Source organism: Hippopotamus amphibius, chromosome 2 (genome assembly GCF_030028045.1).
Source record: "Hippopotamus amphibius kiboko isolate mHipAmp2 chromosome 2, mHipAmp2.hap2, whole genome shotgun sequence".
In the NCBI taxonomy this organism is placed as follows: domain Eukaryota; kingdom Metazoa; phylum Chordata; class Mammalia; order Artiodactyla; family Hippopotamidae; genus Hippopotamus; species Hippopotamus amphibius.
Window position 1 is genome coordinate 130,859,496 of NC_080187.1, and position 21,452 is coordinate 130,880,947.

Consider the following 21,452-nt stretch of genomic DNA (forward strand, 5'->3'; position numbering starts at 1 on the left):
TGCATTGGCAGGCGGATTCTTAGCTACTGTGCCACCAGGAAAGTCCCTCTCGCCTACCTTTAAGCCCGTAGTTCTGTGACACTAGGTGCAGTCACACTGTTGTATAGCCTTCATCACTATCTATCCGCAGAATTCTTTTCATCTTGCAAAAGTGAAACTCTCTATACATTAAACACAAACACCCCATTCTCGCCTCAGCCCCTGACAACCACCCTTCTACTTTCTGTCCCTGTGAATCTGACAGCTCTGGGGACCGCGTGTAGGTAGAATCACACAGGACTTGTTGTTCTGTGACTGGTTCATTTCACTCAGCAAGATGTCCTCCAGGTTGGCCCATGCTGTAGCAGGTGTCAGAATCGCCTTCCTTTTGGGCTATGTAATATTCCATTGTAGGGACAGACTACATTTTGTCTGTCTCTTCATCCATTGATGAACATTTGGGTTGCCTCCTCCTTTAGGCTCAGGTAGATAATGTTGCTGTGAACCAGGCTGTACAGTCTTGAGTCTCTGCTTTCGCGTCTTTTGGATATGTACCCAGAAGTGGAATTGCTTCTGTTACCTTTTAATGGTGCTTGGCCCTGATTTCTGAGAAATATTTCCGAGTTCTGCATTTGCACAAGCCCAGGTCTCCCCTGTGGCTGGTTAATGATGGGTTGCAGTGCTGCAGTCGCCCAGAGGATGCCCGGGAGGAGGGCTGCTGGGGCCTGGCTTGGCACCAGACTCCTTCACCTGTAGGTAATTTTATCTCATTTATTCTTTTTGCCCAGGGCATGAGTCCAAGCAATAAACACTCATTACAACAACTAAAGTAGTGATAAGGCAAAACTCCTAGTTTGATATTTGCTTTCACAACTTTATCATCTGGACAAGGGAAGCTATTTTATCACAGGCCGGGAGAGGGCTTGTACGTGGGAACGTTGTTCTTCCCACGAGCCATGGGCTGTAAGGACGGAATGACAGGGACTGAGTGGTAGTCCTGCTTGGCTTTAATTTGACACTCTCCACTCCTCTTCAGCTGCGGCTGCTATGACGTTGGAGGCTCCAGATCCCGCTACTGAGGGCAAATCTGGGGCCAGCTACATTAACTTGGGATTTAGATGTTTCATAATGAGGCCTGCCTAATGAGGGCAGTGCCACTTTGGTGAAGGGCGTATGGCATTTGTAGGCTGACACAGCCTTCAGTCATCTGCCCTTGGAGTTTCTTGGCCCGTCTGACGAGGTCAGAAAGCAAATGAGAGTGGAGGGTCCTATCCACTCACACAGGCTCTCACCACTGGCAACCTGTCCCTGTTGTTCTAGCTATGGGTCGCTATTCAGCATATTTAAAAATGAGTTACCTTCAGACAATGCACCTTGTTTTAAACAAGGCCACCCTCTACCACCACCACCCCCCTTCAGTTTCGTAAACGCTAGTGTTGAAAATCTGAAGAATTCTTTCCTACCTGTGGCTGTTTCAGAAAAGGGGTTTCTGTTAGTAAGATCGTCTTTAAGCCAGAAGGATGGGAACAGATTGTGGTGGGATCAAGGAGCCCTGTCATTAGACAGGGCCCCCAGGTACAGCCCGCAGAAAGGTGAGGCCAGCCTGCCTCTCTTTCTCGTCAGACAGTGTCTTCTGTGGGTGCATAGGACTGAAACAGCTCTGTTTCCTTAGCTTTTCTGGATTTGGAAGGAAATCGGCCACCTTCATTCCAGCGGGTTTCTCTCCAGCATTACCTGGTGCCGATGTCCAGGCACCCCCCCCCCCCCCCCCGCCGGCCCCCCTCCCATTTGGGCCTCTGTGGGCAGGGGACCAACTCAACTCTTTGTGCCACTCTGACCCCAGGAGCTAAACCCAGACACGTCCCTGTCCCCAAGGCAGGCCAGGGGGCTTGCGGGACCTAGGTGTATGATAGCACGCCCACAGCTGGGAGAATTTGGTGTCAAGTGCTCATGGTTTTCATAGCCTGTCATAATTGTGGCGTGTTACGTCTATGTCAGTCAGTAGCCTGACGGCCCTTGTTTGAGAACAAAGGAGTGTGTTTGTGATGTGCTGACCAGTCCAGACAGAAGCTTTGTGATTTCATGTCACTTCCTCCTCATACCTAGTGGATTTCATCATTCCCATTTTACAGAGAAGGAAAGAGAGGCTCGTGGGGAGTGCAGGGTGCACAGTCAGTGAGAACCTGGCTGGGTGAGGACTCAAACCTGGGCCGAGGGACCCCTGTACCACCTTTGTCAAGGTGACGAGCGTATCTCAAATCTGTCCTTTCTCTCCATCTCCACCCTGGACTAACCACCGTTATTTTTTACCTTGACAGCTGCAGGAGTTTTCTTTCTAGGCTCCTCACTTCCATTTTCTAACCCTCTTGAGTCCTTGCTGCAGAATGGCCAGTAAGACCTTCTTCCGACAGGATTAGGACCTTGTCACCAGGCAGTGCTGAGGCCCTCTATGGCTTCCATTGTGGTGGATGTGGAAATCCTTCCCCTTCTGGCCTCCCAGGCCGTGTGGCTGGGGCCCGCCTGCCCCTCCTGGACTTCATTCCTTTCTGCACGTCAGCATGGCCTCCTGCCACGTGGGCCACCATCTCTCAGGGGCCCCAGCTCCTCTCTGACTGGTGGTAACTCTTTGTCAGCAGTGTTCTTCGCTCCGCTTCATACACAGCTAGCGCCTCTGTCTTTTAGGTCTCTGTGTAAATGTCCCCTGAGAGCGGCCCTCCTTGCTGACGCCTCTGAAAAGGCCACCTTTTCTCTTTAGCATGGCAGTGTGCTTTTTACTTGGTGGTTCTTATCTTGATTTATAATCCCATATTTATTTGCTTTTTAAAAGCCATCTTGTTGCAGTTTTTGTATGCTATTGCATGTAAGCTGGGATGAAACCAGAGTGCTGCAACTTCAGGATGTTAAATGTAGTGCTCATAGTAACCACAAAGAAAACAGCTAGAAGATACACAAAAGGAAATGAGAAGGGAATTAAGAAGTTTCACCATAAAAAATTCAACCTGCAAAAAAATCAGTAATGCAGGAAATGAGGGACCAAAAAAGCTATAAAACATATAGAAAACAAATAGCAAAATGCAGAAGTAAGTCCCTCCTTGTCAGTAGTTATCTTAAATGTATGGATTAAACTCTCCAGTCGAAAGACAGATTGGCAGAATGGATATAAAAAATGCTCCAGTGTGTACAAGAGGCTCACTTTATATCCAAAGACACAAATAAATTGAAAGCAAAAGAATGGAAAAAAAAAAGATATTCCATGCAGATAACCGTAAGAGATCAGGACTGGTTATACTAATATGATACAAGATAGACTTTAGTCAAAAAGAGTTACAAGAGACAAAGCAGGATACTGTATATTAATTAAAGGCTGTATATTAATAAAAGGACACTGTATATTAATAAAATACAGGAAGAAGATATAACAGTTATAAGTAATTATGCACCTAATAACAAATCATTAAAATATATGAGGCAAAACTTTCTACAATTGTAGTGAGAAATATGCAATTTTCTATAATAAGAATTAGAGACTTCACCCCTGCCCCGCCCCCGCTCAGTAGTGGATAGGAAAACTAGACAGAAGGTAAGTAAGGAAATAGAGGACTTGAACAACACAATAAACCAGCTAGATCTAACAGGTTATACAGAACACTACCTGACAACAGCAAGCAGGATATTCCTTTTTTTTCAAATGCGCATAGGACCTGCTCCAGGATATACTGTATATTAGCTCACAGATTAAGTCTCAACAGATTTAAAAGATGTCATACAAACTATCTTCTCCAACCACAGAGGGGTTAAGTTAGAAATAAGTAACAGAAGGAAAACTGGAGAATTCACAAATATGTGGAAATTAAACAACACACTCTTCTACAACCAGTGGGTCAAGGGAGAAATCACAGGGGAAATGAGAAAATTCATAAAGCTGAATTAAAATGAAAACACAACATACCAAAACGTATGGGACACAGTAAAAGCAGTGCTCAGAAGGAAATATATAGCTGTAAAATGTTTACATTAAAAGAAAAGAAGGATCTCAAATCAATAACCTAACTTTACACCTTAAGGAGCTAGAAGAGCAAATGAAACTCAAAGCTAGCTGAAGGAAGGAAATAGTAAAGATTAGAGCAGAAATAAATAAAGAATAGAAAAACAATAGAGAAGATCAACAAAACCAAGAACTGATTCTTCAAAAAAATTAGCAAAATTGATAAATCTTTATCTAGACTAATTAATAAAAAAAATCTTGAATTACTAAAATCAGAAAGTGGGGGCATGACTACCAATTCTATAGAAACAAAAAGGATTATGAGAGAATACCATGAACGATTGTACACCAACAGATTGGATAGCCTAGATGAATTGGACAAATACCTGGAAACATAAAGCTTATCAAGACTTACTCACAAAGATGTAGAAAATCTGAGTAGACCTATAAGTAGTAAGGAGATAGAATCAGTAATCAAAAATTTCGTGACAAAGGAAAGTCCTGAACTTGACAGCTTAACTGGTGAATTATACCATACATTTAAAGGAAAACTAATTAATCAATCCTCAAACTCTTCCAAAAAACTGAAGAGGAGAAAATGTTTTCTAACTTTTCTATGAGGCCAGCATTGCCCTTATACCAAAGCCAGATAAAGACACTACAAGAAAAGAAAACTATAGTTCCTTATGAATAAGAAGACAATTTCCCTTTTGAACATTATTACAAAAATTCTCAACAAAATACTAGCAAACCAAAGTCATATTGAACACCATGACAAAGTTGGCTTTATTTCTGGAATGCAAGGATGGTTCAGCATACAAAATCAAGCATGTAATACACCACATTAACAGAAGGAAAGAAAAAAAAAACTCGATGAAGAAAAAGCATTTTGATAAAATTCATGTATCTTTCATGATAAAAAACAGTCAACAACCTAGGAATAGAAGGAAGCTGCCTCAACATCATAAAGACATATATGAAAAACCCATAGTGACTGTAATACTCAATGATGATAGATTGAAAGCTTCTCCTCTAAGATCAGGAGCAAGACAAGGATGCTTGCTTTCATGACTTCTGTCCAACATAGTACTGGAAGTCCTAGCCTGGACAGTTAATCAAGAAAAAGAAATAAAAGGCATCCAATTAGGAAAGGGAGAAGTAAACTTATCTGTGTTTACAGAGAGCATGAGCCATGTAGAAAATCATGAAATCCTACATACAGAAATTAGAACTAATAAAATAATTCAGCAAATTAGCAGGATGCAAAACCAATATACACAAACCAGTTGCAATTCTGTACCTAACAATTAACAATCTGAGAAGGAAATTAAGAAAGCCATTCCATTTACAATAGTGTCAAAAAGTGTAAAATACTTAGGAATTAAAGAGGTGAAAAACTTGTGAGGCATTGGTGAAAGAAACATTGGTGAAAGAAATTAAAGAAGACATAAATAAATGGAAAGACACTGAAGTTCATGGATTGGAAGTCTTATAATTAAGATGTCAGTACTGCTCAAAGCATTGTACAGATTCAATGCAGTCACTAACAAAATCCTAATGACATTTTTCCTTGCAGAAATTGAAAAATCCTTTCTAAAATTTGCATGGAATCTCGAGAGACCCTGAATAGCCAAAACAATCTTGGAAAAGAAAAACAAAGTTGGAAGACTCACATTTCCTAATTTCAAAATTTACTACAAAGGTATAGTAGTCAAAACCCACTGTGATACTGGCATAAAGACAAACCTATAGACCAATGGAATGGAATCGAGAGCCCAGAAATACACCCTGACATATGTGGTCAAATGATTTTCAGCAAGACTACAGAGACCATTCAATGGGGAAGTGACAGTCTTTTGAACAAATGGTGATGGGAAGACTGGATATATACATGCAAAAGAATGAATTTGGACCCTTACCTAACATCATATACAAAAATTAATTCAAAATGGGTTAAAGACCTGAATGTAAGAGCTAAAACTACAAAAATCGTAGAAGAAAACATAGGGGAAAACTTCCTGACATTGGATTTGGCAATAATTTCTTGGATATTACACTAAAGGCACAGACCACAAAAGAAAAAAGTAGACAAGTTGGTCTTCACCAAATTTTAAAACTGTTATGCATCTAAGGACACTATTAACAGAGTAAAAAGGTAACTCACAAAGTGGAAGAAAATATTTGCAAATTACATATCTGATAACATCCCGAATATATGTTACTCCTAAAATTCAACAACAACCACAACAAAAACCAAACAACCTGATTTTAAAATGGGCAAAGGACTTGAATAGACATTTCTCCAAAGAAGATATATAAATGGCCAGTAATCACAGGAAAAGATATTCAGGGTCACTAACCATTAGGGAAATGCAAATCAAAAACCACAATGAGATATCACGTCACTCCCATTAAAATGCTATTACTAAAAAAAGGTAAAATAACAGGTGTTGACCAGGATATGGAGAAACGGGCACTCTTGTGTACTGTTCTTGGGACCATAAAATGGTGCAGCTCCTTTGGAAAACAGCATGATGGTTCTTAAAAAAAAAAAAAGAATTATAATATGATCGACTTCTGGGTATTTACCCCAAAGAAGTGAAAGCGGGGTCATGAACATGTACACCCATATTAATAGCAGCAGTATTCACAGTAGTCACAAGGAGGAAGAACTCAGGGTCCACTGAAGGGTAAATGGGTAGACAAAATGCGGTATATCCACTCAATGAACTATCATTCAGCCTTAAAAAGCAAGGAAATTCTGACACCTGCTACAAGATGGATGAGCCTTGAGAACCTTACGTTAAATGAAATAAGCCAGCCATCAAAGTATAAATACTGTACAAATCCTGTATGATTACACTCAAATGAGGTGGCTGGAATAGTTAAACTCATAGAGACAGAAAATAGCATGTGGTTACCAGGCGCTAGTGCGGGGCAGGGAACGGGGAGCTGGTGTTTAATAGCTACAGGCTTTCAGTTGGGGAAGATGAAAAAGTTCTATAGATGGATAGTAGTGACTGTTCCACAACAATGTGAATGTATTCAATGCCACTAAACCATACACTTAAAAATGTAAGTTTCATATTATGCATATTTAACAGAAATTTAAAAAACCCACCCTGCCTACTGTCTTTGCACCGTCTCTAAGCTCATCAAGGTAGGACTGTGTATACACCTTCATCATTATTTCTCCGGTGCCTTGTGCATGTGCAGAGGATCAGAAAATTTTTGTGGCATCCGTGAACTCATAAGTGAGCGACTAATGCCATTTTCTAACATCCTTTGCAAAGGATTTAGCGCTGAAGTTGTGTAAACACTGGCTTTCCTTTTCTAATTCCTCAATTAATCTACTTCTGAAAAGCCTTTTGTATTCTAAGCATACCACACAGACGTGGTGTCCTAAACTCTGGTAGGAAGTGTTTCTACATAAACGCAATTACATATTCACACCTCGCACACAGCCCACTGTGCTGTGGGTGGTCCCCTTCACCCCTCTCAGCTCACATCTTGCCCGTCAAGGAGGAGGTATCCAGATGGAGTGAATGAAACAAGTGCAGTGGGGAAGAAATGCTCTGCCCATGCTTGGCTGCTACGCACAGCTCCACCTCTGAGCCCTGAAGAATCAGTCTGCAGAGCAACAGAAGAAATGGCCGCTGTGAGAGCAGAGCCACTTTGGTCGTTTTTGAGGACTTACGAAACATGGGAGAGGTGCTGAAACAACCCTGGCATCGTGTGGAGTGGTCCCATTTTCAAACAAGGAAGAAAGGAGCTTTGTAAATCCCAGAGCGGTGAGCTTGGCTCTTGTATCAGTTCGGGGTTTTGATGATAAGCAGAAGGAACTGGATCTGGGCTAACTGGAGCAGAAGAGGAATCGTGTTTTTGGAGCTGTATACGGAGGAGCCCAGAATCACAAGGAAGGGGGGACGGGCGGGGGCAGGAGCCTCAAGGGAGGGAGGCCAGGCAGCAGGAGAGAGCAAGGCCGCCTTCCGGCCAGGAGTGTGGGCTGCAGTCCTGCTGCCACTGTTGTGTCCTGGGACCACCTCTCCCCTGCCAGCGCCCCTCCAGGGCTTCTGTGGCAAGCAGAGTGAGCTTCCACCTGCTTGTTTTCTACAGTGGAAGGAGGGTTCCTTCCTTTCTCCAGGGGTCACTCAGTAGGGGAACTTTCCCCAATGAAAACAGCATCTTTAGCCAAAAAAAGAAAAAGAAATTTAAAAAATCCCCACCAAGTGTCCAGACACTACACAGACCAGAGCATAAAAGGGGTTCGCCCACGCGACATATGATTCTGTGGTTCCACTTCAGGGTATAGACACGGAAGGAAATGAAAGCAGGGTCTCCAAGGGGTGTTTGTTCATGGCAGCCTTATTCACAAATAATTCACTAAAATAGGAAGCAACCCAAATGTCCACTGAAGGATAGACAAAGATATATGTGTGCACATATGTACACAGTAGAGTAGGATTCAACTTTAGAAAGGAAAGAAACTGACAGGTGCTGTGACATAGATGAACCTTGAGGACGTTACGTTAAGGAAGGAAGCCGGTCACAAGAAGACAGGTTCTGTATGAGTCCACTCGTAAGAGGCAGGTGGAGTAGTCACATTCATAGAGGCAGAAGGTAGTGGTGGTTGCCAGGGGCTGGGGGGAGAGGGCAATGGGGAGTTGGTGTTTAATGGGTGCAGAGGTTCAGTCTGGGAAGATGAAAAAGCTCTGAAGTTGGGTGGTGGTGATAGCAGCACGATAATGAGAATGTATTTAGCACTACTGAACGGTACACTTAAAATGGGTAAGAAGGTACATTTTATGTTATATGTATTTTACCACTATAAAAAAATAAAATGAGATGTACTCCCTAATTCCATTCAGTTGTATGTATTGGGTACCTTACGTGCGCTGGGGTCTCTCTAGGGACTGGAGATTGAGTAGGGAGCACGGCAGGTCCCATCCTCGTGGAGCTCATGTGGTGGCACCGACAGCCCATACTCAACACACAAATCGGGAATTTGTGTGCAAGTCTTATAAACTGCTGTGCAGAGATCCAGGGGGTAGCAAGTGATGGGGCAGTCAGGGACACCTCTGTGAGGAGTGACCCTCCACTTAGGAGGGAAGGCATTGCGCTGACATAAGGAGCCAGCCAGTGGGGTCAGTGTGGCATGTGGGAGGGGGTTCCTAGTGGGTGCTGGGGAGGGTGGGGCGCAGTGAGAGGGGCTCCGGCCACCCCCTCAGGGGCCAGGGCACAGAGAGCGGGCTTCAGGAAAGCTGCCGCAGGGGTCAAGCAGAAGAGTGGTATGCACTGATTTGTGTTCTAAAAGATTCCCTCCGCCTGGCTCGGAGGGAAACAGGGTCCCCCTGGGCTCTGTGTCCCCACCATCTGCTCACCTGTGCAGGTGCGTGTGGGGGGAGAAACGTTGGCCGGACCTGAGTCTCTGGGCTGGCAGCAAGCCACGGCGAGTGCCTGAGCGGGCTTTGGTTGATTTTCCAGCGGTGCTGCAGTGCCTTTTTACGTACGTGACTTGATTTTCCTTTGGTTGGGGGTGGTGGGGACACAGGAGCAGGAATATTTTAAAGAACACGTTGCAGACGAAACAGGTGGTGCGGACACTAGAAGCCCAGGCTGTGGGCAGCCAGACTGGAAAACGGGGCCACTTCACAGAGCTCTGATTGTGTTTAGCTTCCCTAACAACCACAGAGTGGAACGAAAACCTGAGACGTTCCAGGCAAGTTCTGTTTGGAGGAAAAATGACATCAATTTGACTCAATTACCATGTGAAACAGACAGCAAGCCTCTCCCTGGTGCGCAGAGAAACCAGCAGCGTGTTAGAGCCCTCACCGGTTCCCACACCCCCGTGGCCACGATGGGAGGCCGCTGGGGGGCTTGTTGAATGCAGACGGCTGGGCCCACCCTCCGGGGTGTCTGATTCACTGGGTCTGGGGTGGGCTCCAGAATGCGTTTCCGAAACGTGCTCAGGCGATGCTGGTGCTGCTGCTTCGGGACCCCGCTCAGAGGGAGTGCTAGAGAACATAGGCCCCTCTAGGGTGGGGGGGTCCGGATCGGTGCTGCCTGTGACGGGAGGGTGTTCCCTCCGGTTCCCGTCTGTCCTGGGGAGGCCCTAAGTCGTGCAGGTAGGTGGTGCTCTTGTGAACACCCCTCCTGGCATTGCGAACAGCTCCTCCCCACATGCCCCCGTCCCCTGTCCCTGTCTGCCCCTCCCTGACCGTGTCCCCACGTTGCCCAGCCAGGGGAGCCCCGCAGCGTGCTGCTGGCAGCCGGTCCACTCGCTCGGCCCCCAGGCTTCCAAGGAAATGTGACAGATGCTGTTGGGGCTCTGAACACTTGCCAGGACGCAGCCCGAGCTGCATGCTGGAGACAGACTTTCCAGACGGTTGGTGCTGCTGTTCCCTGCCCAGCCAGGTGGCTCCCTCAGCATCACGTGGCCGCGGCCTCCAGGACTCTCCTGAGTGTGAGTTTCCACGGGAGAGGAAGACGGGGAGACTTTGTTACGTGTCTTTGAGGCCTGCTGCTTTGTGTTCTGTGGCTGTCGTCGGGTTTTCGTCTGGCTCGCCTGGCTTGGCGCTGGGCCTTGAGGGAGAGCCTGTGCGCCTGCCTGGCCCTGCGCTCTGCTGGGCTTTGTGGGAGCGTGGTCTGCTCAGCGCTCAATGCGCTTTAGCTGCCGTCAGGCTCCCATACCGGCTCTCCTGAATGTGAGCATCCCAGTTACACCTCAAGGGGGCTTCCTGCAGGTTTACTAGAGAGTGTTGTTGAGAGCGTGAAGCATCTTATCTTTAACTAATTCATGAAGAAGTTTTCCTTTGGTAAAATACACATAACAGAATTGACCATCTTAGTCACCTTTAAGTGTCGTATCGTTAAGTGTACTCACGTTGTTGTGCGACCAAACCTTAGGACGTGGTCATCTGGCAAGACCGAAACTCTGTACTCATTGAACAGCAATTCCCCATCTCGCCCTCCGTCCTAGCCCCTCAGCAGGAAGCTTTTCTCCCCTTCCAGCTCACGTATTTTTTGTGTATTTGCTCTGAGAAAAGTACCTGAGCCTTTGGAGTCACGGTCCACGGAATGTGCCCAACTGTCCTCAGCCAGAGAGGAGAAAACGGGTGATTCTGACAAGGGAGTTTGTTCCTGTAGGTTTGTCAGTCCTGAAACTTGCATCACTGCGTCTGGGCTCTGTTCTGTACGCTGCTCTCAGGGGGCGTGTCAGAGCACCGCTGAGAATTGCTTTCCTGTGTTATTCCTTTAAACCTACAATATGTGTGATGTCTTTGGCTCGTGTTGCTGTTACAGGCAGTGTTGAGATTGCACCTTGAAACCCTGTGTGACTTGAACTTTATCCTTCATAATTTCAAGTTTTCATTCTTTCTCGTTTTCATGTTTTGAATTGAGGTTTTCCAGTTTGGGCCCAATCCTACGGCTGCATATTTCTGGAAAAATTTGATTTATGGCCATTGGGTGGTTCTTAGACTATCAAAACAAGGAAAAAGTTATGTGCTTTTCCTTTCTTCAACCAGGTCTGGGGATAGGTAGTTAAGGCATGACTTCAGAATTGGCCTACAGATGGTCCAGCATAAAAAAATGACTGCAGTTTTGTTCTTGAGGAAAGAAAAAGTTCTGGGAGGGGGGAGTGAGAACAGAAGAACTGAATATGCTGTATTTTTCCTTGTGGGAAAGAATATTAAATTACACAAAGATTCTGTTTGGCTTTAATAATAATTTTCAAAGAGAAAAATCCAAGCACTGATACAGCTAATTCCTTTGTCACACAGATGCTCAAACACTGTGCGTGCCTGGCTTCTGCCGCTTGTGTGCCCGGCGCCGTGTCCAGCTTCACATGGCCTGAATTAACTGTGGCCACGCTGTTGGCTGTGGTCATTGCTTTCTGTTGCTGCTGATGTACTGGAGAGAAGGTTGTAATGCCCCTGCTGGAAAATTCTCTCTCTAGATTATGTCTATCAGAAAAAAAAAACGTAGCATGTTCAAAACCGAGTGAAATAAGTTAGAGAAAAACAAATACTGTGTGATCTCACTTACGTGTGGAAGCTAAAAAAACTGAACTCATAGATGCAGAGAACAGATTGGTGTCTCCCAGAGGTGGGGGATGGGGGGTTGGGAGAAGGTGGTCAAAAGGTACAAGCTTTTAGTTATGAGATAAATAAATCCTTGGGGTGTAAGGTACAACATGGTGACTGTGGTTAATAGTACTGTATCATATATTTGAAAGTTGCTAACAGAGAAGGTCTTAAAAGTTCTTTCATGAGAAAAACAATGGTAACTCAGATAGGTTATGGATGTTAACTAAACTTATTGTGGTGATCATTTTGAGATATGTATATATTATATATACTGTATTCTGTATACTGTGATATATAGTATATGTATAATCCTGTTGTGTACTTGAACCGAATACAATGTTATATATCAATTATATATCAATAACATTGAGAAAAGGACATAATGAAAGAAATGTATTTTCCTAATGTAAAAAGGAAAGGGAATATTTAAAAGGTTCTTATCTCTTCCTTCTATAGCTTACACTAGTACCTTCATCACCTACTGCATGGTGCCTCCCTGAGTCCCGCTCTCTTCTGAGAAGGCGCTCAGGAGAATCGCAGTAATCTGGGGGTCCTCAAGTCCAGTGTGTGTCAACTTTCATTTCTGTGCCTTACTTGAGTTTTTCTATCTCTTGTCCCCTTGAATCCTTTGATTTCTTGATGTCGAGATCCTTATAATTAAGTTCTACCAACAAGAGGTGCAAAACTGATAGGGGCACGTCCTTTTCTATTATTATAACTTTATCTCACAGACAAACTTTGGTTAGAATGAGGACTTCAGGGAAAGAAGGAATATGGCCTTTTTGGCTGGACAAGCCTGGATTTGGGTTCCGGTCATAGTTGACGGGCCGTGGGTCTTGAGCTGGTGCCTTTATGTCATTGAGTCGAGGTTGGTGGGTGGTGATGAGGGTTAGAGATGATACAGGTTGGCACGTGACAGATGGCTACAATCACGGACCTTCCCCATCCCTTCATAAAGATCCCCTTCATCTTCCTGCAGAAAACCCCAGAATCAGCTGTCATCCATTTCTTTTTTCAACATCACCTACCTATACATTTTTTTCGACCAACTGATTTTGTTGTATCTTTGCATGTACATGTTTGTATGCACCCGTGTGTGTGATTCCAGAGTTTTCTGTTATACACGTTTCTTTTAAGGAATGTATATTTATGGGAGTTTTTTGATCTCAGAAGGCCTTTTAAATAAAATCTGGATTATGTATCTCACATATAAGTATTTTTTTTTGTTCCAATAAGACGTTATCTATGAACATTGAAATTTGAATTTCATATAATTACTTTTCTTTAAATTTTTTTTTGTACTGGGAGAAAGTTTTTAAAGAATATTCTAATATAATTTTTAATGAATAGAATTTATGCTTAATTTTATTTATAAATACATTTATATTTTATTCATTTATATTTTGTGTTTTAGATTTATAGAAAAATTGAGCAGGTAGTACTGAGATTTCCCATACACAGTTTCCGCTATTATTGATGTCTTACATTAGTATGGTATGTTTGTTATAACTCATGGACCAATACTGTTACATTTTTATTAACTCAAGTCCATAGTTTGTTCAAATGTCCTTACTTTCTACCTAATATCTTCTCTTTGTTCCAGGATCCCATCCAGGATACCACTGTTGCTGTTGGTTTTTTGTTTTTGTATTTAAATTTCTATCTAATTCTTTTTTTCTCTCTTGATAGGTATACAACATGTTTCAGCACCAGAGCCTTGGAATTAAAGTTAACATTCAAGTTACCAAGCTTGTCCTGCTACGACAACGTCCTGTAAGTCCCCATCGGTGCAGTAACAGAAAATGTGTCTGGTCTGCAGGCTTCCTAGTTGCTGTTGAGCACTGAGGAGGAGTCCAGGTGCTGTATTTTATCCTCCTCCCATGGCTTTGCAGGTGGCACAGCATGCCCTGGGCCAGGGACCAGGGATGCCTGGTGAGGGGAGGACCGGTAGCATCACTGGAGGCTTGGCGTGCACATGATCTGCTCAGAATCTCGGGGAAACCCTGAGCAGTGGGTCTGTGTGCCTCCCTCCTTCACTCCTGCACGTCTCACGGGTGCAAAGTTGATGATGAGGTCTTGGAAATCGTGGCTACCCTTCTGGAGCTGTACCCGAGCTTCAGGCCAAATTTGGATGCACCTTAGCATTGTTTTCTGGTCTTTTGATGGAGTGCATTTCCATGTGAATGTGTTACCTGCAGAGTTAAGCAGTGAACGTGAGAACGTTGGGTATACTGGTCAGTTTGCCAAAAAGGAGAAGGCTTTTCTTTAATAAGATAGTCTTCATGAGAACTTATAGATAAGGCCCCTGATGGACTCTCTCTGGGTCTCTGCATCTACCTACTGGCGTGGTAGGCAGGTGACATTGAATGACGCCCTGGTGAGCAACTGTCTCTACCTTAACATCCACACTGTGGTCTGAGCATGAACTCTGGCTTCCCTGGGCATTTCCTTCTGCAACTGCCCCCCTGATTTCTTTTAGGCCAAGTTGTCCATTGGGCACCATGGTGAGCGGTCCCTGGAGAGCTTCTGTCACTGGCAGAATGAGGAGTACGGAGGCGCACGGTACCTCGGCAACAATCAGGTTCCAGGAGGCAAGGACGACACGCCCCCCGTGGATGCTGCTGTATTCGTGACCAGGTAAAGCTGGACTCGGCCTGGAGCTGCAGATGTGAGAGGGAAGGCATTTCCCAGTGGAGAGGACAGAGGGCAGTTTGCTAGGAATTCAGACCTTGGGCCACGTGTCTGCCTCGGATCCCTCATCAGGAAGATGGAGATAAATGATAGTCCTGCCTCTGAGGTGTGAGGATTAGATGAGCACAGGAAGCACTTCTCACAGTGCCTGGCCCACAGTAAGGACACACGTGGTAGCTATTATTATTGCTGTTGTTAATATAAAACTACTGAAATCCTAGTTCCTCTTAAAACTTTCAAGAAAATTTATCTACTGCCTCTTCCCAACACCAAATATAATGCTCACTGGAAAGAGCTCATCTGTGTTTGAGGCTGCTTCCAAACTGGGGGGAGCAGATGCCCGATTTTCCTGTGGAGGGAAGTGCATGGGTGTGTGTGTGCTGTGCACGGCCCCATCCGTGGCACTCTTGGGACAAGAGCAGCGGACAGAGATGCCCTTGGAATTCACGTAGAGGCTCCATTTGCAGCAAGAGGCCGAGCTTCTTTATAGGCTGCAGAGCTGGACTTACTGAGAGGGAAGCCAGGGGCCTGGCAGTGGACAGTAGAAACCAAAGTCAGCCTTCCATGCAGACAGCGGCAACGCTGTTTTAGTTTTCTAGGGCTGCAGGAACAAATTATCACAAAATGGGTGGCTTAAAACAACAGAAATTTATTTTCTCACAGTTTTGGAGGCCAGGAGTCTGAAATCAAGGTGTGGGCAGGGCTGTGCGCTCTCTGAAGGCTCAGGAGGGGAGGATCCTTCCTCCTTCGTCCTAACTGCTACCCGCAATCGTGGGCATCCCTTGTTTTGTAGACGCATCGCTCCGGTCTCTCCTCCATTGTCAAGTGGTGTTCTTCCTGTGTCCACATTTCCCTCTACTTGTAAGGACACCGGTCATTGGATTGGGGCCCAGCTTAATCCAATGTGACTTCATCTTAACTTGCTTACATCTGCAGTGACCCTTTTTCCAAATAAGATCACATTCACAGGGACCAGGGGTTAGGACTTGAACATATCTCTTTGGGGACACAGTTCAACCCGTGATAGGTATAGATGTGGCTATTTCATTTTTCCCCTATGTCTCAAGTCTCTGTTAGCAAAACTGATTTTCCTTGGTTGTTTTACTTCAATAACATAAATAAAATGTGTTATGTGTTCACACCAACGTCCCCTTTTAGAAAATATGTGGAGAGTTTTTGTGATAATTTAATCCATTAGATTAAAATACAAACTTTTATTTTTTTGAATGAATATATCATGACTATATCAACTTTGAATTTTAAGATTTTTTTTTTAATTTAAGGCAACTACTTCCAAAATTACATGCATTCTTTTTCTCTGAGTTCAGAGAAAGGGAACAGTTTACCACGTCTTTAGCTTGAAAATAGCCTGGCCCTCTAAGAAGAGTTAAATCTGGTTTAAGACTTTGGTTTTGAGTCCAGAAAGGCTCTTGGTTTGCATCTCTTGGGCCACGTATAGCAAGCGCCTGGCCTGAGGACATCCTAAAGGTAGCTGGGGATGTTCTGTGACCTCAGCCTCAAGCACCAGGTACCAGGCAACTTGGTTCCCTAGCCTTCTTCTCTTAACAAACCCAGAACATGCACATTGCAACCACCAGACACCAGGTAGATGGCTAATCACTCTTGTGGATACTTCACCAGTTGCCAGCGCTAAGGGGTTGAAATGCGATCTGTAGCACACTGATCCCTTATGGGAACACTTGCTGCTTCTGCAGAATGTGATTAGATGTATAATGGAACATTTGAGAAGTCTCTTCAACAATTCTGATTGCCTACCTGTGGCTGGTGGTCTACCGGCCACCGAGGACAAGGTGTGGGCATGACCTTGTACTTGCCTTAGGTCTGGGTTTGCCCACCCTAGTGAGTGCTGGGAAGCCCCAAGTACCACCTCTCCCAGCAGCTCTCATGCCCCTGCGCCCCCCCCCCCCCCCGCACTGGCCCGGAGGCTGCCGTGGCTCAAGGCACTTTGAAATGGCTTTTGGATCCTAGGGGTCTCGCCGTAAAGCACCGAGGATTGCAGTACTGGGCTTACGGCTACCACCCTTTGTGGATTTGATTTGGGGAGCAGGCAGGAGTCCATGGGAACCATGTCTATACGTGGCTATAACGTGACGGGATTGAGTTTCCAAATGATAATTAAATGAGGACTAAAGACCTTTCCTAGAGAGGGGCTCTAGATAATATCACCTTTGGAATATGCAGCTAAACTTCCAAGGCTATTACTTTGAAAGGGGTTTGTGTAAATACTATATAACATGTATAAATTCTGATGTTTTGTTAAAAATAATAACCTGTGGGAATTTTCCCTATATTGTTTATTTGCTTCCCTGCTGTTTCCTTTCTTGTCTGGGTAGAGAAGACACTTGCAAGTGGTTTTGGTTTGGGAACGAATAGCCTTTTATCAGAGGCAATCACTAAAATTAGTGTTGATAAAACTTCTGGATTCGCCTTTTTACAAAACACCATCAGAGAGACTGAATGCACCCTCAGCCTGAGAATGCTGCCTGTTAGGCTTTTTTTTTTTTTTCCTTTCTTTCTCTTTTTCCTCTCTCCTAACAGCTCATTTACCATACTGGAAATATTTTGCATAGAAATGTTCTTTCCATCTCACACCTATTAGGATGCCTACTATTAGGAAAACCCCAAACAACAGAAAATAAGTGTTGGTGAGGATGTGGAAACATTGGAACCCTTGTGCCCTGTTGGTAGGAATGTGACATGGTACAGCCACTGTGGAAAACAGTCTGGCAGTTCCTAAAAAAAATTAAAAATAGAATGACCACATGATCCAGCAATTCCACTTCTGGGTATATACCCTAAAGCATTGAAACAGGGTTTTGAAGAAGTATTTGTACACCTGTATTCATACCAGCATTACTAATAATAGCTAAAATGTGGAAGCAACCCAAGTGTCCATCAGTGGATAGATGGATAAACAACATGTGGTGTTTCCATCCAACTGGAATATTATTCAGCCTTAAGAAGGAAGGAAATTCTAACACTAGTTACTACCTGGATGAACCTGGAGGACCTTTTGCTGAGTGAAATAAGCCAGTCATAAAAGGGCAGATCCTTTGTGATCCCACTTACATGACATACCTAGAAAAGTTAAATTCGTTGAGACGGAAATACTAGTGGCCAGGAGCTGTGGGGAGGCTGGCATAGGCAGTTGTTTAATAGATACAGAATTTCACTTTTGCAAGGTGAAAAGAGTTCTGGAGATTAGTCGCACAACAGTGTGAATGTATTTGACACTATAGAACTGGGTACTTAAAAGTGGTTAAGATGGTAAATATTATGTGTATTTTACCACAATAAAAAACCTTTTAAATTGTTCTTTTCTAGTGAAACACACTGAAGGGGGTGGTCCTGATTGCAAGCAGGTGTTTCTGAGCGTGGGTGCCGGGGCGGGGAACGTCTGATGGCCTGGAAAGGCAAGGCTTCTTCAGCCGCAGGCAGAGCCAATGAGAAGGCATCTGCCCCCGCTCTCACCCACGGCCGGCCCAGGAGCCTGTGTCGTCTCTCTCCACCTCGAGCCACCTTCATCCCTCTCGCTTCTGTGGCACTGCTAGACTGAACCGATTGGTGCCGTCTGTCCTCTGGGCCCCGACAGACGTTAAACCGAAGACCTCCCCCGAGGATGGGGTGGCAGGGATGGCGTCAGGGCTGGAGGCCAGTTTGGCTGAGAAGCACTGTTTCATAATTAGAGGCCAAGAGCTGCAGTTCCCTAGGTTGAGGTAATGATGGGCCGATGTTTTCACAGGAACACTGGGTGCGAGGCAGCTGCCGCTCTGGGGAAGCAGTCCTTTCCTCCCAGAGTAATCCGAGCTGAGGGTCTAATTGGAGGCTACACGGGCCAGCCCTGTTTAGGAACCGGCATCCTCCGGTCCCGGGTTGGGCCCACGTGAGGGTTTCTTTGCTTTTTGTTGTCCTTCCGGGCTGGGGCTGAGGCTGAGCCCAAGCGTGTCCTCCTGGACGCCCACCAGCTGTACCGATGGCCGGTTGCTGAGACGTGAGCAGGACGTCACGTCCAACAGAGGCTGCTGAGCCGGGAGCAACAGAGGCTATGCGCAGGGCCGCAAGGACCCCTTAGTAGACTGTGTCTGGGGGCACGTGGGGCCCACGCCGTCCGGGCTTCAGGGGACTTCAACACCTGGCACGGCCTCGCCTTTGGCTCCACATCTCCTCCAGAAAGCCGGGAACTCTACCCCCAAACCCAGGTCTGTGCTCCTGGCAGACACCCGTAGAGACACACGTGGCCAGCCCTCAGCGCAACCACCGGGACACGTCCAGCTGTCCCTCCACCTTCCCTTCCCACATAACTCCACCCGGTCCCAGGGACGGTCTTCCTCGACCTTTGGCCTTGCTCGTGTGAGAGCTCGGTGGGTCCCTGTGGCATTACGTTTTCCTGGGTTTTCTAACACTGGGAAGAGACGAGGCCACCGATGAGCTGCAAGGGCACGTTGAAGGTGGTCTGGAAATGTATGCCAGTTGTTTAGTGAAGGAGCCAGTATGTATTAAACCCCAACTGTATGCCAAGCCATAGGGTATGCACAGGACTAGCTGCGTAACGTGTGGTACCCAGTGCGGAATGAAAACTCGGGACCCCGTGTTAAAAAATTACTAAGAATTTCAAGAGGTTGAGAGCAGGGCGTTAAAACAGGTTGGGGGACAGGAGGCTTCCGCGTGAGGGGCCCGCACGATGCCACAGCTCACACATCCACGGAGCACGTCCTGGCCTGTAGATCCGCGTAGCCTCCCTTCTCCTGAGCAAACAGAAGGATGTGAGTGTGAACGTGAACAGACTTAGAGGCTGGAGAGCTGCACAGGGACCCTCCTTTATTTTCATTCCCCAGCTGCAGCCCCCACAGGTGCGTTTGGCATGAGTTTGCAGTGGGAGCCAGAGTACCTGGAGGTGAAGGTGCCCCTGCAGGCAGATGGCTTGCTTTTCCTTATCTGAGAAAGGACCTTGAACAGGAAGCGGAGAGAAGATTCAAATTTTGTGACCCTTTCAGGCCAGGCCCCTAATGGAGCTTGGCCCTCCGTGAGCCACCATACGTCCTGACGCAGCGGGTGACGCTTCAGAGTCCACCACGTGAGACCACCCGTTTCCCTCCAGGGAAGCCAGGAGATGAGAGGACACACAGCGCCCTGTCTGTCAGCCATCCTCCTCCACGCTGGCCAGAGAGACAGCGTGAAGGAGCTGGGGCCAGTTCCCTCAGAAGAGAAGTGTTTAGTTCTCTCCATTTCTCTTCTGTGGGACTGATGGCCACACACCCTTTGCCCAGGCGAGGCAATGGGGTGACGCTTTCCACACGTTTAGTTGCCGACTCTGGGAAACCCTGGAGCGAGGTCTCAGGCCAGTCTGGGGTGTGTGTGTGTGTGTGTGTGTGTGTGTGTGTGACACACCCAAAACATTGCAATGGGAAGGATGTCAGGTCAAGAATGTTGAGTTGGGGATAGTTAGATACCAGACCAGCAAGCATATTTATGTCCCTAATTTTATGTGTTTGGTTCTTCTCTGCCTCTGCATCGTCCTGCCACCCTCTACGGCCTGTTAATGAATCTTCTGAAAGGTCGTCTTTGACAGAAAAAGTCAAGGCACGAGTCTCTGTTTTCCTATGGTTATTCCATCTGCATTTCCATGGAGGCTTCCTTGCTTTTGGGGGTGGTTATGAAACGCATGAGGGTCTTGAAGGCTTCCTTTTTTCTTTATTAAAATCGTTTTAAAATTGATTACCAAAGCGTATGCGTTATTTATGAAAAAATTAGAAACGCAGTCAGCAAAACCCATGTGGGCTGCCTAGGGGACGGGCCCCACTCCTAACTATCTCTCTGGCCAGCTTCAGGGCCACCTCTTCAAAGCTGTCACACCCACGCAGGCTGCCCTTGCCTGTGGGCTTGCAGGATGTCCAGGGTGCCTGGCAGGACTCCTTGGCCTGAGGCAGTGGCCTGGACCAGGAAATTCTGTACATCAGAAGCCCAAGTGGAATCTTTTAAACCTACGGATCTGGACTCTGTGGGTCTAGCGGGTGGGTAGAATCTTTGATAAGTTTCAGGCCAACCTGAAGCAGAGCCAGCGTTGGGAACATGCAGGCTTTGCTCCACTCATGTGGACATCCACGCAGTGCTGAGAGGTGTCAGACGGGGGTTACGTTATGGAGGCAAATAGGGCAGAATGTGAGGTGGCTTGGAGTGGAGGGAAGAGGAAAGCTGATGACATCACACTGCCTTCTTGTCATTGTCCCCAGTGTGGGTGGGGGATAAGATCCTTCCCTGCGCATAGATTTTTGACAGAGGGTAGGAGAGGAATTGAGGACACTGAATGCCGAGGTGGGGATGGAGTGTCAGAAAGGGGAAGGTGTTACCCAAGGAGGGAAGGCGATGTCTGGCTCAGCCAGGACCTGCCACTTCCATACACAACTTTGCATAGTGCCAACTTTGTCGGTCTGGCCCCATTATTCTTCCCAGAGAACTTTTTAAAAGTAAAATGAGAAGAGGTACCTTCAGAACACACCTTTTCAACCTGAAGCTGTACTGGAGTGTGTTTAGAGAGCTGCAGAGCAGTGGGGCTTTCTACCAGTGCCCAGCGGACCCCATAAGAGGACGAACGTGGGGCCAGGCGCTGCTGTCCTCACACAATCCTGGGCAAGATACCTCCCCAACCAGTGCTCTGGTCAGCTCCCAACTATGGGAACTTATGGGCAGCA

At 46.0% G+C, this 21,452-nt stretch overlaps 1 protein-coding gene across 6 annotated transcripts in view; it reads left to right on the forward strand.

Annotated features, from left to right (window-relative positions):
• ADAMTS17 (ADAM metallopeptidase with thrombospondin type 1 motif 17) overlaps positions 1-21,452 on the forward strand; it is a 352,116-nt gene that overhangs the window by 64,354 nt on the left and 266,310 nt on the right. For all 6 annotated transcript variants that reach the window (XM_057724212.1, XM_057724214.1, XM_057724213.1 and 3 more), the window contains exons 5-6: positions 13,741-13,824; positions 14,531-14,688. In XM_057724212.1, coding sequence (XP_057580195.1) covers positions 13,741-13,824; positions 14,531-14,688 — 242 coding nt within the window. The remainder of the gene's footprint in view (positions 1-13,740; positions 13,825-14,530; positions 14,689-21,452) is intronic.